Source organism: Neopelma chrysocephalum, unplaced genomic scaffold (assembly GCF_003984885.1).
Source record: "Neopelma chrysocephalum unplaced genomic scaffold, ASM398488v2 Primary Assembly neopelma1_88, whole genome shotgun sequence".
Classification (NCBI taxonomy): Eukaryota; Metazoa; Chordata; class Aves; order Passeriformes; family Pipridae; genus Neopelma; species Neopelma chrysocephalum.
The window spans coordinates 250005-263142 of NW_020897750.1; the positions used below are offsets into that span (position 1 = coordinate 250005).

At 42.6% G+C, this 13138-nt stretch overlaps 2 protein-coding genes across 2 annotated transcripts; one reads left to right on the forward strand and one right to left on the reverse strand.

Moving 5' to 3' along the window:
* Positions 1–193: 193 nt before the first annotated feature.
* MRPS18C (mitochondrial ribosomal protein S18C) lies at positions 194–2771 on the forward strand. The gene is made up of 6 exons (XM_027692766.1): positions 194–273; positions 348–421; positions 1621–1704; positions 2155–2212; positions 2512–2571; positions 2652–2771. Exons 1-6 carry the CDS (start codon positions 222–224, stop codon positions 2726–2728), a joined length of 405 nt encoding a protein of 134 aa, XP_027548567.1. The 5' UTR covers positions 194–221; the 3' UTR covers positions 2729–2771.
* Positions 2772–2779: 8 nt separating this feature from the next.
* ABRAXAS1 (abraxas 1, BRCA1 A complex subunit) lies at positions 2780–10833 on the reverse strand. Its single transcript, XM_027692765.1, has 9 exons — positions 10714–10833; positions 9505–9595; positions 8131–8167; positions 6632–6698; positions 5759–5952; positions 5025–5144; positions 4635–4719; positions 4035–4143; positions 2780–3884 (listed from the first exon to the last, which is right to left on the reverse strand). The coding sequence occupies exons 1-9, from the start codon at positions 10798–10800 to the stop codon at positions 3457–3459; spliced, it is 1218 nt and encodes a 405-aa protein (XP_027548566.1). The 5' UTR covers positions 10801–10833; the 3' UTR covers positions 2780–3456.
* Positions 10834–13138: the final 2305 nt, after the last annotated feature.

Below are 13138 nucleotides of genomic sequence, written 5' to 3' on the forward strand. Positions count from 1 at the left end.
GGGCCGTCACGGCCACGGCGGGACAGGACGAGGGGACACCCAGTCGCGCGGGTGAGTTACGACCGCCATGAAGCGGGAGCGGGCACTTCCGGCAACAACCCGCCGCGACGTGCACGTGACCACGCGACGGCCAATCGCCTGCCCCGAGCGGGGCAGGCTGCTCCGCCATTGGCCGGGGGGCGGCAGTGACGCGCGGGCAGAAGCGGCCGTGCGCGGGTATCATGGCGGCGCGGGTCGTGTCGGCGCAGGGTTACTGGCAGCGGCTGGTTCCTGGTGCGTCCCTCCCGCTCCCTCACTCCCCCCGTCCCACCGCGCCGCCGCTAACCCTGTCACTTTCTCCCTTGCAGCGGCGCTGTGGGCGCGCCCGCGCCGCCTGCAGCACGAGGGGCAGCCCCAGGCGCAACCCGAGCACCCCGACCAGGTGAGGCTCCCCCGAACCCCCCGTCCGCCGCCCACCCTGCGCAGCAGGGGCTTCAGTGGGGCTGAAAAAGCCCGACTTTCTGTTTTCAGCTGTGTCTGAAAAGGCTTTGGCCTGGTGGCTACGGATCCGTTGTGTTGCAGAGCAGGAGGTCACCGGGTGCTGAGAGTTACGGCACCATTGATCTGTATTTCAGTATCTTAACTGCAGTCCTTAAACCTGCTGCCTCAGTAACTCGAATGTGGAGCAAAAGTTTTGGTAGCACCAGCTGGTGTACATAGCTGAGAAAAAGACTTAAGAGAGTGCACTAGGTTTACATTAAAAAATGTGGGGTTTGGCACCAGCAAAAACTTCTTAAAATATTCGTTCTCTGCCCAAATTCTACCTGTGCCTGCAAAGTGCATATAAATACCTCAAAGGCAGGTGCCCAGAGGATGGTGCCAGACCTTTTTTGGTGGTGCCCAGTGACAGGACAAGGAGCAGTGGCCATAAACTGAAACACAGGAAGTTCCACCTCAGCATGAGGAAAAACTTCTATACACTGAGGGTGGTAGAGCACTGGAACAGGCTGCCACAACAGGGTGGTTGTGGAGTCTCCCTTTCTGGAGACATTCCAAACCCACCTGGATGGCATTCCTGTGCAATAGGATGACCCTGCCTTGGCAGGGGTGTTGGACTGGATGATCTCCAAAGGTCCATTCCAACCCTGACAATTCTGTGATTTCTTGCGAGGATTTGGTGTTGGGTGTATTCTGAAGCTTGAGGAGTCTTTCAGTCCTTGGAAATCTCTCTTTAAAGTGTGTGACCAGACAGGAGCTCCCTCAGGCCACTTGCTTTGAAATTCTTTTCAAAAAAAGACTCTTGTGACTTATCAGACAGAGCTACCTCACTACGAGCTTCTGCAGATATTGACTTCCTAGTAACAGGTGTAACCACCATCTCACTGAATGCTTTAATAGACTTGTTACAGTATCATTATTACTAAAATATAAAAGGCTGTTTACCTGTAAGAAGTCTTTTAGATGTCTCTGTACCAATCAGTGTGTTAGGGAAATAGAGTTAGGGAAGTTATTTAAAAACTTCAGTGGTGCCCTAAATATCTCTTCTGGTTTCAAGGTATATCTTGCCTGAAGGATTCAAAGTAACAAATGTTCTTTATTTTCTGGTGAAGCTTAAAGATGTTAAAAATTCTCTAATTTCAGCCCATACAAATGGAGAACCCTTATAAGGAGCCTCCAAAAAGATGTATCTTATGTGAAATAAAAGTAGACTACAAGAATGTGCAGGTGAGTGAAAACTCATGTCCTCGGATGAAGGTAAGTGGTTTACTATTTTTAAATGTGTGTGTCAGAAGTCCACAAGAACTAAAAAAAAAAAACCAACCTAAAAACCCCCAAACATAAAAATCCATTCATATGTGTAGGGGTTTAAAACTTGAAAATGTGTGCAGATTAAGGCTCAAATAATGTAGTTATAAGCTGATCAAGTTCTGTGTATTAGTGTGACAGTTTTCTCATTTCCCAAATAAGAGTCCTTGGTTACAATCCAGCTGTCATCCAGCTTAAATGTTATGCCATAGAAAATACTGTTTAGTTCCAAGCTCTGCTTTTTCTTTAGGTAGAACTGTGTTTTGTAAAAACATATGGGGGAAAAAAAAATAGAGGGCAAGTAGTAACATAAAGTAAATATCTAAAAAAAGTTCTTAAACTAACTTTGATTTTCTTATTTTTAAGTAGCTTCTTTCCCAGTTTGTTTCTCCTTATACTGGCTGCATTTATGGCAGACATATAACAGGTATGTGAAGTATTAAATTAAAAATTTACCAGTTAATATTCATGGTCTTCTAAGTAACTGTGCATCAGCAATCTTTCCAAAAATACTCTTACATTTTGTAAGAGTATTCCTCTGACTTAGTAGCCTTCATCAAGGAATAAAAATATCCCTTAGTTATATGCATTTTGTATGTAACAGTAAAAGCACATGTGCATTTTTCTAGGAAGACTTATACAAAGATAGAGGGAATTATCAGTAATATCCCTTTCACCCTTGAGACTAATGGCTTATTTAGTGTTGAAAATAATTCATCTCTTTAGGCTTGTGCCACAAGAAGCAGAGGGAAGTTACAAAATCTATTAGAAGAGCTCAAGTACTTGGTAAGTATGATTATGCTTCTGAGTTTTCTAAGGCAAGCTTACTTTTCTATTAAGAATACCTCCATCTTATCTCTTGACAGGATTTATGCCAGTTGTGCTTAAGAACCCACAATTTCTCACAGACCCCAAGATATGTAATATCAAGTATCCAGAGTAAAATACTGTAAAGAAATAAACAATAAAACTGTGTTTCATGTTCATATACTTGCTTACTGGAAATGTGTTTTTTTAGCATAGTGCATGGTTGACTGAGGGGTGAATGTCAGTTGGATTTTTATTAATTTTATGAAGTCTCTAAAATTTATTGTCTGAAGGAAGTATGAAATATTAAGGCAGTAAGAGAAACCGGCAGCTTTCTGGAGCCCTTTCTGAGCTCACAGGTCTTGTTAAACTTTAGGTGGCTGTTTTTTATCCTCTCTGGATTGTAAGATGGGGGAAATGAACAAGTACTGGTTTCCTAAGGATAAATTAAAAGTATTTAAATTGTGGCACTTGAAGTAGACTGCTAATTCTAAGTTATCTGTGTTCATTTGGTGCTGCCTGCATCAGCTTCTGCTGAGGAAAGGATAGTACTGCTTCTTCAACAGCAGCTTGAAGTTGTATTAGTTTGAGGCAGTATGTGCTTATCTGACTGCTGGCATAGTCTTTAAACCCTGAGAGAGAGACTACAGATGGAACTCTGGAAGGCAAAATGAGGGAATGTCATCTAGACATTGTTGTGCTGAACAGGATTCATGCACTGGACAAAAACCCCAAACAAAACCTGTATGTTTTGCAAAAATGCATTATGTTATATACATCCCTGCAGTGCTGTAAATTGACACATCACTTAAATATGCTGGCAATAGTTTTTGGTGTGAAGTCATCTGACAAATCATTAACAGATCAGAAAGTAGGAGAGTGTGGGTATTCATTTGTGTCTCTGTCTTTTTCCAACACATCCTCGTCTGATTCGGTGCTGCTCAGTGTAAGCTTCCTGTCCTGGTCACTGTCCTCTGGGTCTGCAATTGATTCTCGATGAAGCTGCAATGATCTGGATTTCTTGAATGACTTTGATACTGTTGTGGTCCCTCTGACTTTACGCTTGGTTAGATGTCTTGTTTCAGCTTCAGTGAAGTCTCTTTCCTCTACCATGAGAGTCAGTTTGTCCGTGACATTAATATTATGGTTAATGTTACAGCAGTTCTTGGATATCTGTTGGCCTTTGAAGGAAACAATACATGTCTGAAGTCCAGAATTGGGGAAAAATGTTTGCAGTGCCTGACAAAGGAGAACATTTTCCTTTGGCTCTCCCGTGTAGTTTCTCTCTTCTCCTGGGAAAAAAAAAAAGTTACAGTTGCAAAACCTCTTGCACACTCCTACCCCTGCTGTTTTGGCTGCCTCAAGTTCAGAAGTGTTTTCTGCTTCTGCCAATTGAACAAACCTTGGAAGTCTAAAGCTGGCATTACATTTGGTTAACTTACCTGAACAACTTTGTTGCTTTTTCCTCTTTATTTCTTCTTTTAATTGCCTCACCTCTGCTAAGAGTTTCTCTACAGATCGTTCACTGACTTCTACTGCAAAGCATATTTTCTGCAAGAAAAAGAGCATTTGATCAGATTTATAGTATTCACAGAAGCTGACTTTAACCTTGTTGCAAAATCCTTAAAGATACTCATGATTAAGTTGGACACAAAGTAGTAAAAAGCTTAAGTAATGAGGTTGAGGTGGATTTTAGAGATCACTTAAACCTTGTGTTGAATGAGGTGCAGGATTTTTTATTTGTTCCTATCTAAGCAAAGAAGATCTAACAAACTACGGATAGTACTCCTTCAAAATAATGCTCTTGTGAGAATTTATTAGTGAACTTGAAGATTTATCAGTGTACTTTTATCAAATGGAACCTTAAGTCTTCAACTTTGAGAACATAGTGTGCAGCTGCTGATAGTAAATGGAACTCCCTGATCTTTTGGATGCCCTTCCAAGACACAGGTTTGTTTCTCATGTAGTGCAAGATGTTGTACCCTCTCCTTGACTTCAATTCTGTAGTACTGCCAAAGGTGAGGCAGGTATCCCTGGCTTACCTTGAGTTCCTCCTGCAAGGTGGCATACATCTCATTTATCTTATGAACCTCTTGCAAGGATCCATCCTCGTGAAAGAACTCTGACCTGTGGGCCAAGAATGTAACTGTATAATTGCAAGTTAGTTATCCCAGTGCTTACTTAGTAGGAGCTTTAAAGAATAAATAAGCATTTTGAGCTTCAGTAGCAGGTGCCTATGTTGAGACAGACAGCTGCTCTCTTGGCAGAGTAATTTCCAAGTGTGGTGGAATGCTAAATAATTGCACATAAAGGACAAAAAGTGAGCAGGATATAGCTGTAGCATTTGCAAAAACACTTAAATGCTTTTATAGAAAGGTAAGTATAGGTATGTAAACGGAAAGCAACAGCTGTCAGTCAATATGGCATTGTACCTGTGTTGTCTTACTGCTCTCACAAAGCCAGAAGATACGCAGGAGCCAGACACTGTTCTGTAGCCTTGCTGTTCTGCCATACCCAGATTGGTAACCACCAAAGGGACTTTCTGGAAAAGACTTAAAAAGCAGAAGTATGAAAACATGATCTATTAACATCCAGAGGCCTCTTTTAGATAGTTAACAGTTCTTGACTGTTAAGCATCCCAGATGGGGGTTTACAGTATAGTTAGTCCTTGCTAAATGTATTACATGACACATAGATGAGGCTAAAGGCAAACTCCAGGAGCAACTAGACACTGAGCCTGTATTATTTCCCCCGTTTCTGAGTACAATACACAATAATGCAATACTTGCTTCTAAGCCTAGCCTGTGGGCAGCATGTCTCTGAAAATAGTTACCACCAATTTAAATATCTTAATATGTCAAGATAAACACCATGGATGGTTGAAGTCCTACACAGACAACCAACTTGATCAAGAACAGCTTATGTACATAAATTTGCTGACAGTGTCTGCCTGGTGATGCTGGCACTACAGATATAAAGGGACATCCCAGAATAGAGTCCCAGGGTAAGCTTTGAACTGTGCTCTGGCAATATAAGGAGGGATCCTATGTAATGTGTAAGTTTCAAGGGTAAAATAAACAGTGTTAATAATTCAGTTGCAACAAAGTAAAAAAAAATAAAACTGTTTCAAGTTAGCACACACTGTGGAAAACAAACCAATTATTACCCTTCCTGTGGCCGATGTAAGGCATGTTCCAGTCTGTAAGTAGAACAACTTTCTGTCATCACACTAGAGGTTAATAGAAGGAATACAAGACCCTGATTTGATAGGTGTGACTGCAGGTTCTTATGGAGAAGTCTCTCCCGGAATGTCATGGTCTGGTCTGTGTTGCGTCTGAATTTGTACCATCCTATTACACTCTGTAGGTAGAAGAAAAGTCACTGTTAGTGTTGAATTGAGCTGTCCCTGTGTGCCACACTGAAGCAAGGTTAATACAGCACAAAGTCACAAGTCTGAATTGTTTGGTGATATGTACATATTCAAGCAGTTAACTTGAAACCCTTAAAACATCTAAGCCTAATTCCAGTATGGCAGCTTCTTTCCTTCAAAACCATGTGTTGAACTGGCCTGTTTCTAAGCTTGTGCTCAAGCTGAAACTCTGCAAACTTTGTTCTGCTATTTTGTGCTTTGTTTCTTTTCAGCTTATACCTTCCCCCTGTAAAAATTTCTTCTGTGGAGAAGACTAATTTTTTTTGGTCAAATGGTGCTTAACCATTTGAGTGAGCTGACCTTAACTCATCTTAAGCTAGAAATTGATAGAATTCCTTTGGGATACTTGAAGTTTTCACTTGGGAAATTATTAAGAACAAATAAAGTTGTGACATATATGTAGCAAACCCTACATATATATACCAAAGATAACCTAATATGGTTTTTTAGGGGGAAGAGATGATGCATCTGCCTTGACCAGCAGCATAAGGGACTAGATAAAAGATTTAAAATGAGGAGAGGAAAAAAGTTTGATGCAAAAGGTATCCAGAACAGCCTCCAAAATTTCAGTGAGCTCCTCAGTATGGTTTAGATTTGAAAATAAAATACCTTCTTACAGCCTGATAGTATTTTCTTCAGGGCAAGTTCATTCAGTTCTCCTGCAGAATTATAAAAGCTAGAAGAAGAAAATTAGGACAATTAGAGGGGAAAAAATGCTACTGTAGAAATAACTATTCACTAGCATTCTGGCAATCATTTCACTTTAATAGTCTTTTCCCCCTCCTATTAAGCATAACAATATGCTGCCACAGCTTCTCTGCTGGGACAGAGCAGGTGATTTCATTATTCAAATAGCTCTGTAGGTGGTCTTGTACAGCCCAGATGCTCTTCTGGCATCAGTGCTACTGGGATATAAGTTAAAAGTAGCACCTGTGTTCTCTGAACTACAAAAAAATAAGAGGCCTTCAATTTGATATAAAATGCATTTCTAATAAGAGCTGGGTTTATTAATTTTCAGAAAGGTTTGAGAAGGAGACTGTGATTCTCCTGATGCCTTAAGCCCATAATGATTTTCTTATTTTTCTACCTTATAAGTTTTATAGGTAATAGAAGTAGATTTTAGAAACCCTTTCTCCCTCCTCCCCATAGTACCCTTAGTTTATATTCCTCAATCCTTTCACCCCATTCCATACTCCCTATATCACCCTATCCCCATATCTAGTAGAAAATATTTAGTCTCTTGTCAAGGCAACCCTGTCTTGTTTGGAGAATGCTTGTATCTTGGCCTAAACCGCAGGACAGAGTCAAAGAACTGGGTCACCCTGCTCTCTGTACGCTGAAGATGAAGAAGATGATGAAGAGGGGGTCCCAAAAAGCACCCCAGACCCAATTTCGAGAGGCGGGCCAGGGGGTGGACCAGGCCAAAAGTTATAGGGTGGACACACTTAGGATTGGCCAAATATTGTTATAAATGTAACATCCCGGGCGCAGCCCGGCGCGCGCCATGTAACATCTATTGCCTTGGCATAATTAAACCCTTTCTTATCTCACCCCAGCTTACGGCTCCTGAATTTTTTTCGTAGCACCAGCTGAGCAGGCATCACTCCCTTTACAGGGGTGTAAACCTGCACAGCTGTGTTCCCATCTATGATGGAACTTGAATACTAGCTTTTGAAACTACTCCTGCAATGGGGCTAACAAGTGTTTCTGTTCTTGACCCATTTAAAAGCCTATGGCTGATGCTACCTTTTTATTTATTTTTAAATTTTTTTTATTATTATTTTTGAGGGTGAGTAGTGAGAATGTATGCTTTTAGTAAAGGGATGCTTTTTTCAGTATGTTGATATTATTCTTTAGTTTATATGGTATCATAGCTCACCAGAAGGTGCACTATGTCATATCTCTATTTCCATATATATAGGCAAACACCAAAAAAAAGACATAATGAACAAAAACAGGAATAATGTAAGGCATTTTGCATGTTATTCCAAGAGGTTGATATGGCTACTACAGTTACATTGGGTGATTTTCTCAAGTAATGTAATATAAGTTTAAATCCTGAAGAGTTCAAGTTATGGGTTTTGTATCTGTTTACTTAAGACTCTTACCTGAACAGCTGGTAGCAGGGAATATGCTTCTGTATATCTGGAAAGTGAAAGTAATATTACACCAGGTTCATCAGTTCATGATGTGTATTCTTCTGTATGCTATGAACAGTATTAAACTCATAGCAGAACCAAGAAATAATTCTATATAATTTCTTAAAAACAAATGTATTAATAAGGTGAAGAAAGGAAATATTTAAAAAATATATTCTAATTAATTTGTTCAAATGTAAAGGGAACCACTTCTGTAAACTGTATTTTTTGGTGTATTTTGTCAAATGAAAAATCAAATTGGGCATTTTATTTCTCTCTCCCTTCTGTCAAAGTCCAGGAGTAGTATGTAATATGAAAGATTTCCCTTGAGTTGCTCTGCAACAAGGCATAGATGCCGTTAGTAAGATGAGGCTGAAGAACAGAAACCCATAGGGTAGATAAATGGCAGGCTGACAACCAGAAAAAAAATGGCAGGTGATCTAATGGCGTTCTAAATCTTTTTTTTAACCTAAATTCTCCACTGTTTTCATTTTCACAAGATAACTGAAAAAAACTCCAAACTTTAGAGCAACTAAGTCTGCCTGTGAGAATGTAATGACAAGACTCTGGGTAACCTGATCAATGCCACTGCAAAAAATTCCCCACATTTTTGGTTCAGCTGTGAGACTCTGTGAAGGAAAGTGTTACACCTTAATTTTGTCCTAGAGTAAAACTAGAAAATGGGTTGTAATTTCTCCCTACCATATTTTCAGGAAGATTGGCAAGAAGACACATGCTGCATTACCTTGTTCTGTTTCTTTTTGTATAACTGCATTTGAAAGGAATGGAGTTAACTGTGTGTGCATGTATGTATACAAATGTAAGGGCCAGTATAAAATGCACATCCACTCCAATCCTGTGAAGACTATAAAAAAAATACATCTGACATCTGCTTAATGAAATTAATAAAAAGCTTGCAGCCTTCAGACACAGTATTTTATAAGCTCCCAATGAGGTTATAAATGCTAATACATTACAGGTCACATCACTGAAACAGACCAAGTTTTTCAGGGCAACTGTAGTTCAGGAGAGTTTGTGTTGTGCCAAGACAAAGTAGGAGTCTAAACCCTAAATTACCTTTAATCTGACGAGATACTTGGTAAAGAGCAGCTATTCAAGGAACTAAGAACTAGTATTTATTTTAAGTTACTCTGTTTTCTGCAGTAGCATTGTAACTTTTGTAGCAATTGAAATGTTGCAAAATAATGGTTTTTACACCAGGGTGTACTCCTGGATCTCACGGCTTTGATATTGCTGGAAGTTTTTGACTGCCCTCCTTCAAAACTAAAGCATTCATATATTGCCTGAAACCAAGCAGGGTATTAAAAATATGGACAGACTAACCTATTGTATAAACAACTTCAACATCATCCATTTGTGAGTCAGTAATGCTGTTCTTGGCTTCACCTTTCACATCTCCAAGGAGAAAACCTTCCTGTAGAGGGGAAGAGGAAAAAAGTGTTCATGTTAACCGTAGCATTGAACAGACACTCCTGCTGTACTTGGTGGTGGTGGGGCCTTATCTCCAATCCTATGTGCAATTTTGGGTGCCGCAATATAAGAAAAATACAAAGTTATTAGAGAATGTCCAAAGAAGGGCCATGAAGATGGTGAAGGGCCTTGAGGGGAAGCCGTATGAGGAGCAGCTGAGGTCGCTTGGTCTGTTCAGCTTGGAGGAGACTGAGGGGAGACCTCATTGCAGTCTACAACTTCCTCCTGCGGGGCAGAGGAGGGGCAAGCACTGATCTCTTCACTCTTGTGACTAGTGACAGGACTCGAGGAAACAGCATGAAGCTGAGTTGGGGGAGGTTTAGGCTGGATAAAGGAAAAGGTTTTTCACCCAGAGGGTGGTTGGGAACTGGAATAGGCTCCCCAGGGAAGTGGTCACAGCACCAAGCCTGACAGTTCAAGAAGCGTTTGGACAATGCTCTCAGGGACGTGGTGTGACTCTTAGGGCTGTCCTCCTATGCAGGGCCAGGAGTTGGACTTTGATTATCCTTATGGGTCCCTTCCAACTCAGGGTATTCTAAGAGGATTTGCCCTCTCCTATTAAGTCCAAATGCTGTCTTCAGAAAAAGAAAAAAAAGGTGTCAAAATGAACTTTTTTTTTTTTAAACAGATAGGTTTTTACTAATTTTTCAATGCTAGCCCGTAGTTCCGAAGGAAAAATACCAAAAACCAACAAGTAGCGATGTGTCCTCCTCGGGTGTCTCCCGTCCCTCCTGTTCTGGTTCAGCAGCGAGCACCGCACGGCTGTGCGGATGCTGCCCGCCGCCCAGGCTCGGGCTAGGCGGCCCGACCAGCCCTTCGCTCGCTCCTGGGCAGACACGGCGCTGCAGCCGCCGCAGCCTCTCGGTTTACCGGGAAGACCCCGCGTTTCCCCGCCGCTCGCACACAAAGCGACCCCCGGGCGCGGCGGGGCGGCAGAGCCCCACAGCCGCGGGGCCGCGCCGGGAGCCCGGGCAGGGGGAGGCCCGGCGGCGGCGCGGCCACGGCGGGGGCGGCCCCTCCCTCCCTCCGTTTCCCCGGCCATCCTCCCCCCGCGGCACCCACCGTGTCCGAGTCGGTGCTGAGGTGCTGGAAGGCGAGCGCGCCGAAGACGAAGCCCGAGAGCAGGGCCGAGGTGCTCTCACCCTCCATGTCCCGGCAATGGCGGGACGGGCCGCGCCGCCCGGCGGGAGCCCCCAGCGGCCACCGGCGGCAGCGCCGCGCCGGGCCCGGGCGGGCACAGCCCGGCCCCGCAGGGACGCGGGCTCCCCTCAGCCGCCCGCGCCGGGGCGAAACGTGGAGCGTGTAAACGTTTTCTTCAGAAAGGGTGTCCTCTGATGTTTGGTCCTTGCGTGCTCTCAAAGCTAATCAACAAGAAAGGCGATTTAATCGGTGAAAACGGATCACGGAATCACGGAATCAGTTAGGTTGGAAAAGACTTCTGAGATCGAGTCCAACCTATGATCCAACACCACGGTGTCAACTAGACCATGGCACTAAGTGCCACATCCAGTCTCGTTAAACACCTCCAAGGATGGTGCCTCCACCATCTCCCTGGGCAGTCCATTCCAATTCCCAAGCACTCTTTCTGTGAAGAAATACAACCTAATATTCAACCTAAATCTCCCCTGGCTCAGCTTAAGACTATAAGATAACACCTAACAAACAATCTCTAAGTGGTGTCCAGGTGTCAGAAAGACAAATTACTTGTTGGTAAAATTGCCTTGTTAAGGTTTAGGGCTGGACATGCTTCAACGATCTCAGCCCAGGGGGAGGTTAGCAAAGCTTGGAAAGAAGGATGTATCACTCATAGTGGACACAAAGAATGCAATATTTATGGGCCACAAAGACATCTGGCAGAATTCCCAAGATAAGGAAGAAACTAATGAAGACAACTCAGCAACTGTGCTGAATCAGCTTCAACTGTGGGAAAGGTAATTCTGTCAGTGGGAGATGGCAACCACTGACTTACGGCCACCAACTCAAGAAACCCACTGGCCCAAAAGAAGAGAAAGACTGAGCCTGTGGACTAATTAGCATGAGAAGCAAGAGAATCATTAAACAATAGAAGATACAATACTAATTAAAAGGAGAACTATGTAACTTGTAACCAATGAACATTAATACCTTTGTTTGCTAAAATGAAAAATTTTGATGGTTGGCATGCTTGATTTGTGAAATACCACCGAGGACCCATGATTGTGCAACTCTAAAATAGATAATCAACATCTCTCTCAAGTGTGTACTGTAATTATTGGCTTATTACAACCTGTGCAATGAATCCAATTTTGTGAACAACAGCACTAGACCTCACCTCCCCTGCGCCCACTTCTATCCTCCCTCACTCTGCCAGCCTCTTCCTGCCACCTGCCCAGTGAGACTTCTGGAAAATCATTCCTTGCAGTTTGCCTTAAATGGTACAGTTCTTAAGTCTAAATTCCTGGAGACTGAAACAATTGAAACAATGCTCTGATTTAGGAAGGCTGCTCAATCCTCTGTATCTCTGGGAGGCTTCTGGGGTGAATGTCTGTGAGTGCAGCCCAAGGGCTTGTCTTGAGGGTGTCCTGGCCCCATCCATGGCTGCCAGTCTCCTGCCTGCAAGCTCTGGGACCTGACGCAGTTCTAGATCGAAAGGCAGGATCTGCGCTCATGGAAGCGCCTCATTGAGCTGCGCTATGAGCTTTGGTTTGATGCTTTCATCAAAATGACATTTAAACTGAGCTGCCTGGCCCACATCATCCTGCTGGGAGCGTGGGTAGAGCGAGCTGGGCTCATGTCTTGGGAGTGGGAGGATTGTGTCATGCCAGCCTGCAATATGAAAAGTCATGACACTGGCTGAGCTGCTGTCCATAACAAGGCCATGCCTTTCAAAACAGGCCATGCAGCTGTGAGGATGTCTGGAGGTGCACTATACTATTTAGGATCGTGGTGAGAATCTTCTGAGTTAATAACCAAATAAATTGTGATAAGGAATTAATAAAACAATAATGCTGAACAATGCTGAGCAGTAAATTGTACAACTTCTTCCTCAGGTATAGACTGAGTTTGCAGAATGTACGTTCTGTATTTTTTCAATTGTCACATTGTACTCATTTTTAATACTTGTAGTAATGTATTTTTTCCCATTTTAGCAGGTGTTCTTGACATAACAGTCAGAAGAAAGCTCTAGAAAACAATTTCAGGAAGGGAGAGTTAAAAGTGACAACATTCTTTGAAATATGATCAGAGGTCTGGTCTAAAGGCCGCAGGAGTTTTACCCCTTCACATCAGGCAAGCAAATGTTTGATTTCATCCGTCACCAGGACTATAGGTAAGCACGTTCTTAGCCTTAGACATTAATTGCCTGACTCTTGAAATAGAATGTATGCTCCTGTGGTCTTTTAAGTTTTATTTCCATGCTTTTGGGGTCTCAAATATGTTTTTTTATGTTGCATATAAAATTAATGTTCTTAGCGTAATATTTTTTCCATTAAAACTTGTTGGCAAGATT